Source organism: Capra hircus, chromosome 11, assembly GCF_001704415.2.
Source record: "Capra hircus breed San Clemente chromosome 11, ASM170441v1, whole genome shotgun sequence".
NCBI classification, from domain to species: domain Eukaryota; kingdom Metazoa; phylum Chordata; class Mammalia; order Artiodactyla; family Bovidae; genus Capra; species Capra hircus.
In genome coordinates this window covers 11,567,858-11,585,120 of record NC_030818.1, presented here as the reverse complement: position 1 = coordinate 11,585,120, position 17,263 = coordinate 11,567,858, and the positions used below count along the sequence as shown (strand labels likewise).

Sequence of the window (17,263 nt, the reverse complement as noted above, 5' to 3'; positions counted from 1 at the left end):
TGCCTATCTTTGCATTGAAATTTTCCTGTGATATCGCTAGTTTCTTCAAGAGACCTCTAGTCTTTTCCCTTCTGTTGTTTGCTTCTATTTCTCTTTAATGTTCATTGAATAAGGCCTTCCTGTCTCTCCCTGCTGTTCTCTGGAACTCTGCATTCAGTTGGTTATACCTTTCCCTTTCTTCCTCGCCTTAAGCTTCTCTTCTTTCCTCAGCCATTTGTAAAACCTCCTCAAACAACCACTTTGCCTCTTTCCAGTACCTCTTGTATATTAGGAAGCTCTGTCCACAGTTCTTCGGGAACTCTGTCTACCAGATCTACCAGATCTATGTGTAACCTCCCTATAATCACAGGGGGCTTCCCTGGTGGCTCAGTGGTTAAAGCGTCTGCCTGCAATGTGGGAGACCCGGGTTCGATCCCTCAGTCGGGAAGATCCCCTGGAGAAGGAAATGGCAACCCACTCCAGTATTCTTGCCTGGAGAATGCCTGGTGGGCTACAGTCCATGGGGTCACAAAGAGTCGGACATGACTAAGTGACTTAACTTTAACTATAATCATAGGGGATTTTATTTAGATCATACCTGACTGGCCTAGTGGTTTCCCCACTTTCCTTAGGTTAAGCCTGAATTTTGCTATAAGGACTTGATGATCTGTTCCACAGTCGGTTCCAGGTCTTGTTTTTCCTGACTACAGAGCGTCAGAGTGTCTCCATCTTTGGCTGCAATGAATGCAATCAATCTGATTTTGGTATTGATCATGTGGTGATATCCATGCGTAAAGTCTTCTTTTGTGTTGTTGAAAAAGGGTGTTTGCTATCATCAGTGTATTCTCTTGGCAAAATTCTGCTAGCCTTTGTCCTGCTTCATTTTGTACTCCAATGCCAAACTTGCCTGTTACTACAGGTATCTCTTAACTTCCTACTTTTGCATTCCAATCCCCTATGACGAATAGGACATGTTTTTGGTGTTTGTTCTAGGAGGTCTTCTAGGTCTTCATAGAACTGATCAACTTCAGCTTCTTTGGCATCGGTGGCTGGGCACAGACTTAAGATTACTTTGATGTTGAATGGTTTGCTTTAGAAATTAACCAAGATCATTCTGCTGTTTTTGAGGTTGCAACCAAGTACTGCCATTCAGTCTCTTTTGTTGACTATGAGGGCTACTCCATATCTTCTAAGGGATTCTTGCTCACAGTAGTAGGTATAATAATGGTCATCTGAATTAAATTCTCCCTTTCTCGTCCATTTTAGTTCACTGATTCCTAATATGTTGATGTTTACTCTTGCCATCTCCTGCTTGACCACATCCAATTTACCTTGATTCATGGACCTAACACTCCAGCTTCCTCTGCAATACTGTTCTTTATAGCATCAGATTTTACTTTCATTACCAGACATATCCACAAGTGAGCATCTTTCCGCTTTGGCCCAGCTGCTTCATTCTTTCTGGAGCTATGAGAAATTGCCCTCTGCTCTTCCCCAGTAGCATATTGGACACTTTCCGACCTGGGGAGCTCATCTTTTGGTTTCATATCTTTTTACCTTTTTATACAGTTCATGGGGTTCTCATAGCAGGAGTACTGGAGTGCTTTGCCGTTCTCTCCTCCAGAGGACTACATTTTGTCAGAACTCTCTACTATGACTTGTCCATCTTGGGTGGTCCTGCACAGCAAGGCTCATAGCTTCACTGAGTTATACAAGCCCCTTCATCATGACAAGGCAGTGATCCATGAGAAGTTTTCAGTACTGATACATAAAACTGCTCCCCTTAAAAGTAGTAACAGTCTCCACTCCAACCAGGCATTCTCCAGTTGACAAGTATCATCTCCAGCTTTAATTAACATTTGTTTCATTTTTGTTATTTTATTAGGTGGCACTTTATTGTTTAAATTTGTATTTAATTATTTCCAATATGTAGAATTCCCTTCTATTTCTTTGTATGTAAACTGTACATTAAGAAACATTTCTGTTTTCTATTAGTGTTCATATTTTTCCTATTAATTTATAAAGAGCTTTTCTGTTAGGATATCAATCATTTGTCATATGTATTTGTAAATATTTTATCTATTACTTACCTTTATACTGTTAACTTGTATGTAGAAAGTTCTTTCACTGTACTATCATTGTATGTATCAATATTTTCTCTCTAGCTTAGGAATTGTGTTTAGAAATGCATTCCTCACTCTCCAAAATTACATAAATATTCACTTATTTTTTCTATTTGTTTCTTTATGGTTTTATTTTTTACATTTAACTTTTTAATTCACCTGAAATTAAACTTGGTAAGCTGACTGGGAAATTAATTTAATTTCAATTATAATAGTTAAGCATTAAAGAACATTAACAACAAATAAGAAGATTTGCTATTTTTGAATGGTAGAGTGAAGAAAGCCACTGAGAAGGATAAAAAAGAGAGATTTAATTTTCTTTGTAACATTATATTTCTTATGATGACTGAATAGTTGTTATACACATCCATAGATTCCTATTTGAAACCTTGCAGACCCACTGTGATTTGGACTTCAGAATTTGGGTGATATTATAGAGCCAATATTGTTTATTTCATAATACCCCCCGAAAGGCACTAAGACAGCATCCCATAAGCAAACATAGTAGTATTTCCGTAGCAAAGTCAGTTACCCAAGATAAGGAAATTTGCTATGCCAGGGACAAAACCAATACAGCTACCCTCTCTCCTGAACCTGAGTTAGTCCCTTCAAGAAAGAACTTCCATACTTTGGTAGAAGACCTTCCACAACTATCACAATGTTTTTTTCCTCTGCCTCAGACTGCCATGCCGCAAAGACTTCTGCAGCCATGGCTTGCAATTCTGTCATTCAATGGTTATGGGTTTTATCTAGCAAGGAAGTAGGTGACTTGAAGGCTCAATTAAGTTTCTATCTGGAAGAAACTGATTCTTATTACTAGCTTTCATTCACATGTAGTTATCCTCAATATATTTTAACTTAAAAGAGTATCCTTTTCAGCTAAAAGCTGTAATGCCAATTATCTATGTTTCAGTACAAATCCCTTTCTTACTATTCAAAAATCTTTACCACAAATATGGAACCGGTAATGCGGTCCCTACTCTTTTAACATTAACCAAAACCCCAAGACAGAGAGAAAGAGTCTCCTTACTTTGAGTTTCTGGGCTTCTCCTCTCACTTTGAGCAGTTCTGTTATAGAGTCCACAAAGCCCTGGTAATGAAAGTTGCACATTTTCTCAATTTCTCGGTCATGATTGCGGATGCGAGTTTCAAGCTTCTCCATGAATCGTCCATGTTCCTCACCATCATAGACAGACCTTTTACAAAAAAAGAAATGCCATGAAGATTACACACAGATTTATATCTAAGAAAGAGAAACAAAACTACAAACCCACAAGCAAATTTATTTGGAAATCAGATGTTTAAGTTACATAAACCACAGAGTAATTCAACTGTATTAATGTTGCCCCCATGCTTGATGAATTTTTTTTTTTGGAAAATCTAAAATTTTACTTCCTTATTTATTGAAAAATATTTAAGTGTTTGACAGTAATCATCATAGAATTCTCATCATAAAAGGACTGCATTATAATTCCTCGGTACCTTTCTTTCTCAGTTAAACTAATCTAGAAAAACTTAATTTTGGAAAAACCCAACTATACATTTACTCCAAGATTATACTCAAGAAGCTGAGATTGCTAGAAAGAAATCACACAGCTGTGCTGCTAAACTCAGTTCAGCTATATCTGATGACAAATTTAAATTGGGCAGCCAAACATCACTAGATAATAATATTAAAATTATCCCACCCAATACCACCACCAAAAAAAATCACGTTGTAGTCTCTAAAATGTATGAAAACCTCACTTTCTCCACTCCTCAAATGTCCACCCTCTCTGTCACTTCCAGTTGTATTTCATAGAAATATATATATATGCTATCTATATATATGTATTATTTCATCTCCCCTCAACCAACCTGCTTACATTTAAAATTCCTATTCTGTCCATCCTCTTGTAACAATAAAAATCAAGTGTTTATCTATAGTCATTCTTGTTGTCTCTAAGAACTTTACTCCTGCAATTATCCCCTTTCATTCCTACCCTGAGTTATATATCTCGTCCACTCTACTAAATCATTCTCTGAATATATAAACATGACTTTATGAAACCCATCTTTACCTACTCATTTCCCTCCAGCCACCATCTTATGTCGCTGCTCCTCTTCCCAGCAAAATTTCTTTCTACCTCCTCACCTCCCAATAGTTAGCATTCATCTTACTGCACCTAATAGCAGCATTTGCTATGGTTCAATATATCTTCCTTCTGGAAACACTCTTTTCTCCAGACTTCAATGATGCCACACTAAGTGGTTTTCATCATCTTACTGTCATGCCTTCTTGATCTCCTTCCTGGACTCTTCCTACTCTGTTCTTTCTCTAAATATTCCAAACAGCTCTTCTCTTACCTAGCTGTGCTCTCTCACCAAGAAATGACAGCTGATCCCATGTCTTTAGGATATATACCATCTACTATAGTGCTAGACTTCCTAATCTATACCTTCAGTTCTGAGCACTGCCCTGAGCACCAGGCTCAAATGCCTAGCTACTATTTAACAACTCCAATTGGATTTTTAAAAATCATCTTGAATTTTAACATAGAAAAAAATCATCTATCACCAAACTACCTCCAATCCCAAACTTGATCCTCCGAAAAGCTCCCTACCACTCAGCTACCCAACACAGCTAATGGCATATCCAGTTGCCCAAGTCAAATATCCAAATCCAGGAATCACTCCCAATGCACCTCTTTCCATCAAACACCTCATCCAATCCATTAGTAAGTCCTAACAACTTAACCTCCAAAGCATATCTTAAAATTAACCACCATCCCACCATTTCCAATAAAAACCCTAGTCTAAACTTCTATCACTGGCTCACTGGACCAAAGCAATAGCCTCCTAAAACTCTCTATTCGGCACCCCTCACTCCCGCTACTTCTTGTCCCAAAGGAGATACTCCACACAGCAGTAAAAATGGCCTTTATGAAGCAGTAGTTCAGATGTTACCCTCTTGTTTGTGTTAGTCAAGGGGCTTCCTTCATAGCTCAGTGGGTAAAGAATGTGCCTGCGATGCAGGAGACCTAGATTCGATTCCTGGGTCAGGGAGACCCTCTGGAGAAGGGAATGGCAACCCACTCCAGTATTCTAACCTGGAGAATCCCATGGAGAGAGGAGCCTGGCAGGCTACAGTCCATGGAGTCGCAAGAGTCGGACTCTCCGATTCCTTCTCTTTACAAAAGGAATAAAAGTCATAAATCCTTATCATGGCCTATAACATTCCACATAATCTAGCCTCTGATTATTTCTCTAATGTTGTTTCTCCCTAAGTCACACCTCTAGCCTTGCCTTCCTCCATCCTCTATGCTCCTGCTACAGAGGATTTTTTTTTAGTCTCTTCCTGCCTCAAGCACTTTCTTTTTGCTTTTCATATGCTAATAACACTCATTCCCTATATCATCAAACAATTTTCTCCTTCTTATCATCCAGTTTTTTATCTTCTCCCCAACCCATCCCAATTAGATTGTAAGCTCCAGGGCAACAACTTCGTCCGCCATATTCACCTCTATCTTTAAACCAATCCCAGATAGGTAATAGGTAGTAAGTAAACACTCACTGACTAAATGAATGACTATTGTTGTCTCTGTTGTTGTTTAGTCGCTCAGTCTTGTCCAACTCTTTGCAACCCCATGGACTGTAGCCCAGGAGGCTTCTCCACCCGTGGGATTTCCCAGGCAAGAACACTGAAGTGGATTGCCATTTCCTTCTCCAGGGGATCTCGTGGACCCAGGAACTAAACCTGTGTCTCCTGCATCTCCCGCACTGGCAGGCAGATTCTTCACCACTAGTGCCACCTAGGAAGAACATTATCTCTACGAACTCTTAGATCTCTGACATTTATTCAACAAATATACTTTTGCTCATTACCAATTTTCTGGTTATATAATCATTTGGGCTTCCCAGGTGGCACTAGTGGTAGAGAACCCGCCTGCCAATGCAGGAAATGCAAGTTCAATCCCTGGGCTGGGAAGATCCCCTGAAAGAGGGCATGGCAACCCACTCCAATATTCATGCCTGGAGAATCCCACAGACAGAGGAGCCTGGCAGGCTATGGTCCTTAGGGTCACAAAGAGTCAGACACAGCTGAAGCAACTGAGCACACACAGCACATCATTTGTAGGTACCAGATTACCATCCTGACTCAGCAAATCAGTTCCATTACCCAAAACTCAGCAGTAATCATAGAAGATAATACATATACAAGTTTGGATTACAGTAAAAATTCTGAACATTTATTTATTTATGAATAGATAAAAGGAAGAGATTTTCAAATAAATTATAAACAACCCCTGCTCTGACAATTAAAACAATTAAAATGCCTAATGGAGCTATCTGTAACTAACCTCAAACAAGCCTAACTGTTCCCCCTCCAAAGGAAAGAAAAAGAAAGATTTCCATGTAAAGCCACCAGTGTTCCTGGCCATTTGAAGAAGAGAAATAACAATGAAAATCCAACCATCTAAATGGAGTAAGAAGATTATTACTCATTATTGAGACAAGCCTCTTGGTTTCAAATTCAGTTATATCTTGACCCAACAATACTTTTAAGTAGTAAGTATACTTTCTTATACAATGTAAAACTTTCTATTGTTCTCCCTCCAAAGAGCTACATTAATATGCAAAAGACAACCTCAAGGAGAAGAAAATCTCAAAGTTAAGAAGTTCATAATTCATTTTAATAGTGCCTCCCTAGCTCCCTGAAATTTCTATTTAAAAAAGTAAAAATGAAAGAAAGGTAAAGTGGATTTTAGCTGCCTTGACTGTGTGGCCTTGGTGTTAAGCCATGTGATTAACTAGGAGTTAATCTCTAGGACACTCAGCTTTCTCATTTAGGAAATAGGAAACAATCAATTATAAATTCTTTTTAGCATCAGCCTAGCTCTAAATTTCTACAATTCAATTCCACTTTCAAGTCCAATCATAATAACGTAAACATCAAACATTTTTCAGAACAATGTAAACAGCTAATGTATTTTCTACATCCTTATCACTAGGGCCCCACCTGTTTCTCCTATTTTAGGGCCTTTATGATTCTGCTGCTGCTGCTGCTGCTAAGTCGCTTCAGTCGTGTCCGCCTCTGTGCAACCCCACAGACAGCAGCCCACCAGGCTCTGCCGTCCCTGGGATTTTCCAGGCAAGAACACTAGAGTGGGTTGCCATTTCCTTCTCCAATGCATGAAAGTGAAAAGTGAAAGTCATTGAGTCGTGTCCAACTTTCAGCGACCCCATGGACTGCAGCCCACCAGGCTCCTCTGTCCATGGGATTTTCCAGACAAGAGTACTGGAGTAGGGTGCCACTGCCTTCTCCATTTATGAATCTAATACTCTCTTAATTATAATAATGTTGAATAATATGAAAGGCTTATATAGTGGATCTCCTGAGTATGCTGAGAACTTAAAAAGTTAGAATAAAATGTAAAACCTACACTTAAAACAGGAGTTTTGGACTGTGTTTAATTAACATGTGTTCCATGAGTACCCAACTGGAAAACCACAATTTCCATATTTTATGTGGATTTTGTGTGTATAGGAAGAAGCACATATATATAAGTTTTTAGGGAAATATCCATAGTTTTCATCTGGTTATCAAAGGGTTAAAAACCTAAAAGTTTGTTTCAAATTGCCTAACACAGGAAAAGACAATTATAATTATAGTCAGTACCTAACAGTTCAACTTACATCAGCATTTCACATGTATCTCAGACTTAGTGCTAACCAGCCATCAGATATAAAATGCTAAAAACAAAAATAACAAGCCTTAAATTCTGGAAAGGCCACAGATCTCCTGAAATTCACCTAATACTGGTAGTCAACATTGAACTTAAACCAAGAGTATTTCCCTTCCCTGCAATAAATGAATTAAAACTGGAGAAAGACTGCCATCTAGTGATGACCCATTTCTAACATTCTTTAAAATTTGATGTGACCAAGCAAAGGACTGCTTAAAAATCTTAAACTATATTCTATAATACTTGCTAGCCAAAGTCTTATAATTTGTTATTAAAAGATATTGTATATGAAGTACTCTAATGTTTAAATGACCATTTCTAATAGAAAGTAGAATCTTAAAAACAAAGTTCTATGCTTTTGACATGTGGGCCTTAGGTGTGTCATAGTTAAACAAGACTACAGAATAAACTGCACCACGGGTTTAATTATTTGTGATGATCCAAAAAATATTCTGGTACCTAGTGAAAGTTAAACAAGAAGATATGCTTGGAAACTAGCAACTTTGCATAGCCTAAATTTTCATTCAACTTCATAAATACTGCCTTGCACAGTCATTTCCAAAAAAATCCCAAATAAACCACAGGCTTCTGCAAAAACTAAAATGTTTCATCCTAATGTCCATATCTGATACATACTTCTAAACATTGCACCTAAATTACAGAGTTTTTTTTTAACTTATAAATAAAACACTTCAGGAATTCTATTCAACAAAAATATTCATTCCCAAGTACTGAATCATAAGAGGATTATATCCCTTGTGAAAGCCTGTATCAACTCCCACTCATTTGTCAAAAGCTAAAAATAAATACAATGTAATGAGCATACGTTATCGCATGCAAATCCTAGGCACCTTATAAATTAGACATTATTCTATTCTGAAGAACCTAAAATCCAAGAAGATGAAGTAACTTGCCAAGTCCACACTCCTAGAGAGTATTCTCTGTAGTACATCAGTCTGTCTCCTTTCACAGCAAAGGACAGCAAGAAAGTCACATGGACCCCTAAAACATTAGAGCTGAAAGAGGTCTTGGAAATGGAATACAAAGCCTTTATTGTACAATGGAGGAAACTGAAATCAAGAAAAGTTAAACGCCTTAATCAAAATTACATTGCCTGTTACTGATACACCTGGGCCCAACTCCTCCCCCCTAAAAAAATGAAAAACTAACGCAATATGAAGCCTGACAATGCAATATGAAGCTTGGTTTTTAAAAAGACACACATACACACTTCTGCTTTAAGATGAGTCAGTTGTCTATTAGCTGTGCCTACACAACAGCTATTCCATTCTTCTTCCTATTGGAAGAGTCCCAATTTGTTCTGGTATTTCACCTTTCTATCCTACTCCAAGAGGTGCGTGCACACATGCTTAGTCACTTCAATTATGTCCAATTCTTTTGCAACCCCGTGGACTGCAGCCCGCCAGGCCCCTCTGTCCTGGGATTCTCCAGCCAAGAATACTGGAGTGGGTTGCCATGCTCTCCTCCAGGGGACCTTCCCAACTCAGGGATCGAACCAGTGTCCCCTGCATCTCCAGCATGACAGGCAGATTCTTTACCCACTGAGCCACCTGGGAAGCCCACTGCAGGAGGTAAAACTATTAATAATGTAGACCAGTACAATAATTTAATTCCCCTAGTCAGTGACCAACTAACAGAAGACAAAACTCAACTCACTGATGAAGTAAAAGGAAGTTTGGGAGTGAGGATCCAAAGAAAGGCTTCTTTCCTGAAGGCTGCAGAAAGAGAAACTGCTTTTTCTACTTTGAAAATTGTTCTGTATAATACTTTGGGATGCAGCAACCATCCCGAGATGAGAGGAGATACTGCCAATAACTTGAAAATTCCAAAGAGGAAAGAAAACAACTGGGTCCTTAATGATGAACCTGGAATAGTCCTATCTCCAGTCTTCATGTTATGTGTGATAAGAAATGTTCTATTTTAAGGAAAACTTCCTATTTCTACTTTGTCTTAATAGTCTGCTACTTGCAAAGGAAAGTATCCTAAATGCTTACCACTGTTCATTCTTCAAAAGTAGCAGGCAAATCAAAGAAAACAACCAGCAGCCAAAGTCTAAATATGGCTAAGGAATCCTGTTGCCAGGACCTAGACTGCTCGTCCCCATTTTCTTTTAGTTAAGAGTTAACTCCCAATTCACTCTTCAAATCTCAGCTTGCACTTTTTTTTACTGGGAAACATTCTCTAAACATAGACTCTGTTATGTGTTTCTCTTTTGTTAATGCCATTTCAGAACTTGTTTAATTATATTCTGATTACCCATTCACTTGTCAATTTTTAAAAGGTTAATCTCCTTGTCAGCTGAGACCGTGTCTTACCCATTTTATCTCCAGCTAATAGCACAGAGACTGGCATAGAGGAGACCCTCCATATATGCTAAAAACAGAGAAAGAGAAGGAACGGTAGGAAATTAAGATGTAGGTTTCTGATTGCCTCAAAGATAGATACAAAAGAGTACCATATCAAACAAAGTTTATCTGTTGAGATGTTTTCAGAACCAAAGAGAACTTCAAGACACAAAGGACTAAACATTTTGCTTTTGTTTTTGATTAATCCGAGAAAAAAATTCAGAGCTTGGTTTGTTCTTTTCTTTTTCTTATATATGTTTTTTAACTTCTGTCATGGTTTTAGTCATGAAACATTTTCTTCTCATTAAGCTCCATAAAAGCATCATTAGTATTTCTTGTTTATTCCAAAAGTTAAAAATAAAATGGAAAAACAGATCTGAGCATGATGTTGCAAGAGAAACTGCAGGAGGTCAAGAGGAGTTTAAAGTTCCTTCCCTTCCTTACTTCAGTTTGCCTATCAATTTAATTCAGACCTTACTAAGGTCATTTGAATGCCCTGATTGCAAAAGGTGAAAGAAGATCACTGTATATTATCATCAATGACAGGGGAAGGATATGCTAATAGATGAGGTCTAAGTTGAAGACCACAATCAAATGTTTTTGTACAGCCACAGGAGATCAAATACATTCAAATCCTTTTCCCACTCTTACAGATACCAAGGTATACAACTGGCTTCACCAAGACAGCCCATGCAACCAAAAGAAGTTGTGATGGAACTCTCCCGCAAGGCAGGAAGGAAACCCACTTCCATGAAAGCTATTTTCAAAGGGATAAAAACAGAGTGGAGAACTTTCAAATGGCACTTAGCCATAGAGCCTACTAAAAACCTGGTATTGGTTAAACAGCACAGGAAAATGGAGAAAGGGACCTTGTCACAAAACATCAGTCAAATCAACAACAGACTGTTAGGAAATAAACTAATGAAACCAGTTCAGTTCCGTTCCTCAGTCGTGTCCAACTCTTTGCAACTCCAGGACTGCTTCCGTTCCTCAGTCGTGTCCAACTCTTTGCAACTCCAGGACTGCAGCATGCCAGGCTTCCCTGTCCATCACCAACTCCCAGACTTGCTCAAACTCATGTCTATCGAGTTGGTGATGCCATCCAACCATCTCATCCTTTGTTGTCCCCTTCTCCTCCTGCCTTCAATCCTTCCCAGCATCAGGGTCTTTTCCAGTGAGTTAGTTCTTCACATCAGTTGGCCAAAGTACTGAAGCTTCAGCTTCAGCATCAGTCCTTCCAATGAATATTTCCTTTAGGATTGACTGGTTTGATCTCCCTGCAGTCCAGGGAACTCTTCAGAGTCTTCTCCAACACCACAGCTCAAAAGCATCAATTCTTCAGTGCTCAACTTTCTTTATGGTCCAACTCTCACATCCCTACACGACTACTGGAAAAAACATAGCTTTGTCTGGATGGATCTTTCTTGGCAAAGTAATGTCTTTGCTTTTTAATATGCTGTCTAGGCTGGTCATATCTTCTTTTCCAAGGAGCAAGCGTCTTTTAATTTCATGGCTGTAGTCGCCATCTGCAGTGATTTTAGAGTCCAGGAAAATAAAGCCTGTAACTATGTCCATTGTTTCCCCATCTATTTGCCATGAAGTGAAGGAACAGATGCCATGATCTTCATTTTTTGAATGCTGAGTTTTAAACCAACTTTTTCACTCTCCACTTTCACTTACATCAAGAGGCTCTTTAGTTCTTCTTTACTTTCTGCCAGAAGGGTGGTGTCATCTGAGGTTATTGATATTTCTCCTGGCAATCTTGATTCCAGTTTGTGCTTCATCCAGCCCAGCATCTCACCTAATATACTCTGCACATAAGTTAAACAAGCAGTTATACAATATATAGCCTTGAAACGAAAGCAAGGAAACTCCAAAGTAAGGACACGAAGAATGTTCTAACTACTACCAGGATAATGTCACACTATTAGAACAAGTAATCAGCCCAAGTAACTGAAGACATAAAAGCACTACAGGATATGTTAGTGCCTTCATCTTGACCTCTGTATCAATTTGTATTAAGTGTAATAAGATCTATCCCATTGTAGTCTTCAGTGGTGGTCATAAAATCTGGCAGCTAAAAGTTAGATTTTAGATACTGCTGTCAAATGAAACAAATACTCCAACTATGGCCTGGTTATACCAATTGAATCTAAACTGGAAAACTGCTGAAAGTAGAGTGGTGATACAGTTGGTAAATACAGAGTTACAATTAACATCAGTAGATAAGCTCCAGTTTCACTGCATGGAATTCAAAGTGTCAAATTTACCACTTAAACATGCAAAGTTGGAACTAAATAAAACTACTGACTCACTTACTGTCTACCACTACCACAATCATCTGGATTTAGGGTATATTAGTAAAACTCTTCCAGAGAAGGCAATGGTACCCCACTCCAGTACTCTTGCCTGGAAAATCCCATGGACGGAGGAGCCTGGTGGGCTGCAGTCCATGGGATCACTAAGAGTTGGACACGACTGAGCGACTTTACTTTGACTTTTCACTTTCATGCATTGGAGAAGGAAATGGCAACCCACTCCAGTGTTCTTGCCTAGAGAATCCCAGGGATGGAGGAGCCTGGTGGGCTGCTGTCTATGGGGTCGCACAGAGTCGGACACGACTGAAGCGACTTAGCAGCAGCAGCAGAAGTAAAACTCTTCAAGATCCTTTACAAAAGATTAAAGTATTTAAATAATTACTCTGAAGAGCTCTAAAAATATTTTAAAAGACTGCCTATTAATTGAAGAAATGATTCAGCTTCTCCACACTTAAAATTATCATTATGGTTTCAATGACAAAGATCATAAAGGTATTCATACAGAAAAGAAAACCAATGCAGGGTGGGTATTAGAAACACTTCAGTGAATAGTCCTGGTCTCCTTATGCATGTAGATTTAATCTGGGCCTAACAAAATTCAACCAACCAAGTTTCCCAGAAAATTTTGAAAATTTGAAAAATTCCATGATTTAGTGATTCTGGGAAAATTGGTTGGTTGAATTTTGTTAGGCCCATATTAATAAATCTGACATCATTTGTAAATGTGTATGTCATTTGTAAATATTTATTATACCTACATAGGTACACATCATATACACATATAGGTATATTACATAGTGTATGTGCTATATGTATGTGTAGTCATACACACACACACACACACACACACACTTTTCTGATTTTCTGAGAAAAGAACCTGACTTGGCAAAATAACATTCAATTCCTGGTTCAATTTTGCACACCATGGCCAAAACTGACCACAATTTAAGACTCATTAAACAATGAAGACCCTGAAAGGAAGATGGATAAAAGGTATCAGAATAGTTTCCATCCTAAAAAATGATGGAGACTAAGTAGGCAAAACAGGATAAAATTCCAGGAACAATATGCAAGACCGAATAAAACATGAAAAACGTCCCTACTACCAAACTTCTAAAACTGCTGGATTAAGTTTCTAAATCTTTTCTGGTGCATGACTAAGCAAAAAAAGAAAATAAGATTTCCAGAGGCTAAAACAAAACTGGAACAAGAATCCAGATTCCACCAATCCCTTATAATGTAATGCTTCTATTTTATAGCTATCTAGAGAACAAGAGACAAAACCTAGGGCCCATAAGAGACAGAGAGTCCAGTAAGAGGCCTCCAAATGAATAAAGCCAAGATACCCAAGGGCTACTCCCTTAGTTAAAGATGCAGAAAAATTCTTCCCCATAAAAGAAGGTTGAAAGGAAACTTACTTGCTTTGGCTAGGGAAGTGGGGGATGGACTCCTGGGATAATTTGAAGCCACAAGCTGGCCCTTCTCACCCAAAGGGAGGGCCCATGTTCATACCATTACCTGTGTGGTATAAGATATCTCAAGCTGAGAATTTATTTTAAAAGTAGTCCCAGGCTGGTTGTCAGTATCCCCAGAAAACTGACTGAAGAAAAGGAAAACCTTCTCTAGAGGAATACATCTTCAGTCACAGTTCTAATTAGTGTCACAAATAACATTCCTTTGAGCTGAACTCAAGTATCAAAAACCATGAAACACACAAAGAAACAAAGCATGATAAATAAGAATCAACAAAAATAACAGAATTAGACTTGCAAAGACTTGAAAATAAATATGTATAAGTTAAAAATAAACATGCAATACATTTAAATATATATGAGGGAACTACCAAAACAAAAACAGACACACTGAAAAAGACAGAACTTTTGGACTGAAAGTTATAATAATTACTGATATTTAAAAATTTAATAAGTGCGAAGGGATAATATTTAACCAGGAAGTATACTTAAAACCTGCACAAAATGTAGCACAAAGACAAAAAATGTAAAATGTCTTCGTCTGCTGGGTGGCTATACAAAATATCACAGACTGGGTAACCTATAAGCAAACAAAATTTCCTCTCTCACAGTTCTGGAAGGTGGAAGTCTGAGATCAGGGGGTTAGCATGGTCAGGTAAGGGCTCTCTCTTCTGGGAAGCCAACTTGTACTCTCACAGAGCTGAAAGGGCAAGCAAGCTCTCTGGGGCCTCTTTATAATGGCTCAAAAAACTAATCCTGTCCATGAAGCCTCCACTTTCTTGACATAATCACCCTTAAAGGTACTACATTAATCCTCTTAATACCATCACCTTAGAGTTAGAATTTTAACATATGAATTTTGATGGGAGACACAACACTCAACCTATAGCAGAAAACATTAAAGAAAGCTTAAGAACATGGAGAATAGGATGGGTTTAATGGGAGCTCTAGTAAGAAATAACAAACAGGTAATATTCATATCCAGAAAAATAGCTGAAGATTTCCCAATATTGATAAAAGATACAAAGAAGTTATTATTCTAGAAATAAAAAAGACAAATCTATAAACCTTACCAAAATAAGTCCCCCAACAGAGGAAGGGCACTCCTCTCTGTTGAGCTCTATCTATCAACATTTAGAACTGGCTGTCACTTCTTCAGGACTCAACTACAGTAATATATAGAACTTTACACTGATGGAGCTAATTATACAAACAGATGAACTGTTAGCACCATTCAAACATTTGGTATGTCTTTTATCAACTCATTCTTCCACTTTCACAATTTACTCTCACAACAAATGATTTTCATCATTTCATAAAGAAAATTCAGGCATATTAGGCATGAATCTTCTTAATCTTCTGCATCCCAATATACAAGTCTATCTCTGTCTCCATCTACCCTAACATTTGTATATTCCTATCTCAATTAATTGAAAGAAGAGAGTGAAAAAGCTAGCTTAAAACTCAACTTTCAAAAAACGAAGATCATGTCATCTGGTCCCATCATTTCATGGCAAATAGATGGGGAAACCATGGAAAAAGTGACTGACTATTTTCTTGGGCTCCAAAATCAGGGCAGACGGTGACTGCAGCCATGAAATTAAAAGACACTTGCTCCTTGGAAGAAAAGCTATTAAAAAGCAGAGACATTACTTTGCCAACAAAGGTCCATCCAGACAAAGCTATGGTTTTTCCAATAGTTGTGTATGGATGTGAGAGTTGGACCATAAAGAAAGCTGAGCGCTGAAGAATTGAGGCTTTTGAACTGTGGTGTTGGAGAAGACTCTTGAGAGTCCCCTGGACTGCAAGGAAATCAAACCAGTCCATCCTAAAGGAAATCAGTCCTGAATATTCACTGGAAGGACTGATGCTAAAGCTGAAGCTCCAATACTTCGGCCACCTGATGCAAAGAACTGATACTCATTGGAAAAGACCCTGATGCTGGGAAGGATTGAAGGCAGGAAGAGAAGGGGACAACAGAGGACAAAATAGTGAGACAGCATCACCAATTTGATGGACATGAGTTTGAGCAAGTTCTGGGAGTTGGTGATGGACAGGGAAGCCTGGCATGCTGCAGTCCATGGGGTCACAAAGAGTCAGACACAACTGAGGAACTCAACTGAACTGATCTCAACAAAATAGATGATCTACCTTACTTTAATACTCTGTTCTAAAAATCTCCTTTCTCCTCTACCCCATCAATACATTTTTAAATGTCTATAGTTCTCATGTTTCGCTCTACTGACTTCTTTTTGTTAACAAAACATGCCACCTAATAAAACAACTGAGCTCTCTTTTTTTTTAAGAAGTACTATTATTAAAATCTCTTTTCCAGTAACTTTAATCTGGAATCCTTTCTCTTTCCTTCTTTCTCCTTTCACAGTTAAGGTTCTTTAAAGAGCGGTCCATACTCATTGCCTCCGTTTTCTCAAATTAGATTTGCTTTTCAACCCAGCATACCTGTTTCTTACCACATCACCACAAAGAACCTACTCTTGCTAACTAAGATCAATAAAAGCCTACTAACTGTCAAATCAAACATTCATTCTTCCATTCGTCATTTGCTTGATTCCTTCTTTGTATGTGCCACTGCTAACCATCTCTTCTTTCTGAAGTATCTTCTCCCAGAGTTTCTATTATAGTCACCTTCTCAGTCTTCAATAATTCTTCCTTCTGGCCCTCAATATCTGCTCAGACTTCACCTCTTTTCATTCTTCAAACTCCCTAAGAGATATCTATCAATACTTTAGCTTTCACTGTTAATTAAACATCTTTGGTTTCCAAATCAGTAACAAGGCATAGCTGTCAAATCCCACAAGCCTGAATATTCAACCACCACTCTTCCTCAAATACATCTCAAACTGTGCACCTCAAAAGCTAAACCATTAGCTTTTCTTCTCAAACCTACACATCCCTCCTATATTCACTATCTCAACTGAAACAAACACCAGCCAACCAGTTAACCAAACGAGAAACAGGTAAATTAATCTTGACACTTCACTCCACCTTGCACCTGCCTCCAGCTAATCAATCCCTAACGCCTCCTAATTTAATTCCATAATAGCTTTTCTATGCTTCTCTTCCTCGCTATCCTCCCCTGCCACCGCCTTCCCTCATGTCATTATTTCTCTTCTGAGCAGCAGTTTCCACCTCCCTCTTCATCTTTCCCTAAAAATCCATGTTTAATACTTCTTTCACAGTAATTTTTAAATGAAATATGATCATAAAACACACACCACAATTTAGGATTAAGTCCTGCCTCAGGATCAAATCCAAATT

General features: G+C 38.3%; 1 protein-coding gene across 1 annotated transcript in view; it reads right to left on the bottom strand.

Annotated features, from left to right (window-relative positions):
• EXOC6B (exocyst complex component 6B) overlaps positions 1-17,263 on the bottom strand; it is a 705,276-nt gene that overhangs the window by 615,026 nt on the left and 72,987 nt on the right. Inside the window, exon 2 of the mRNA XM_005686374.3 lies at positions 3,133-3,298. Within this exon, the coding sequence (XP_005686431.1) occupies positions 3,133-3,298 (166 nt within the window). The remainder of the gene's footprint in view (positions 1-3,132; positions 3,299-17,263) is intronic.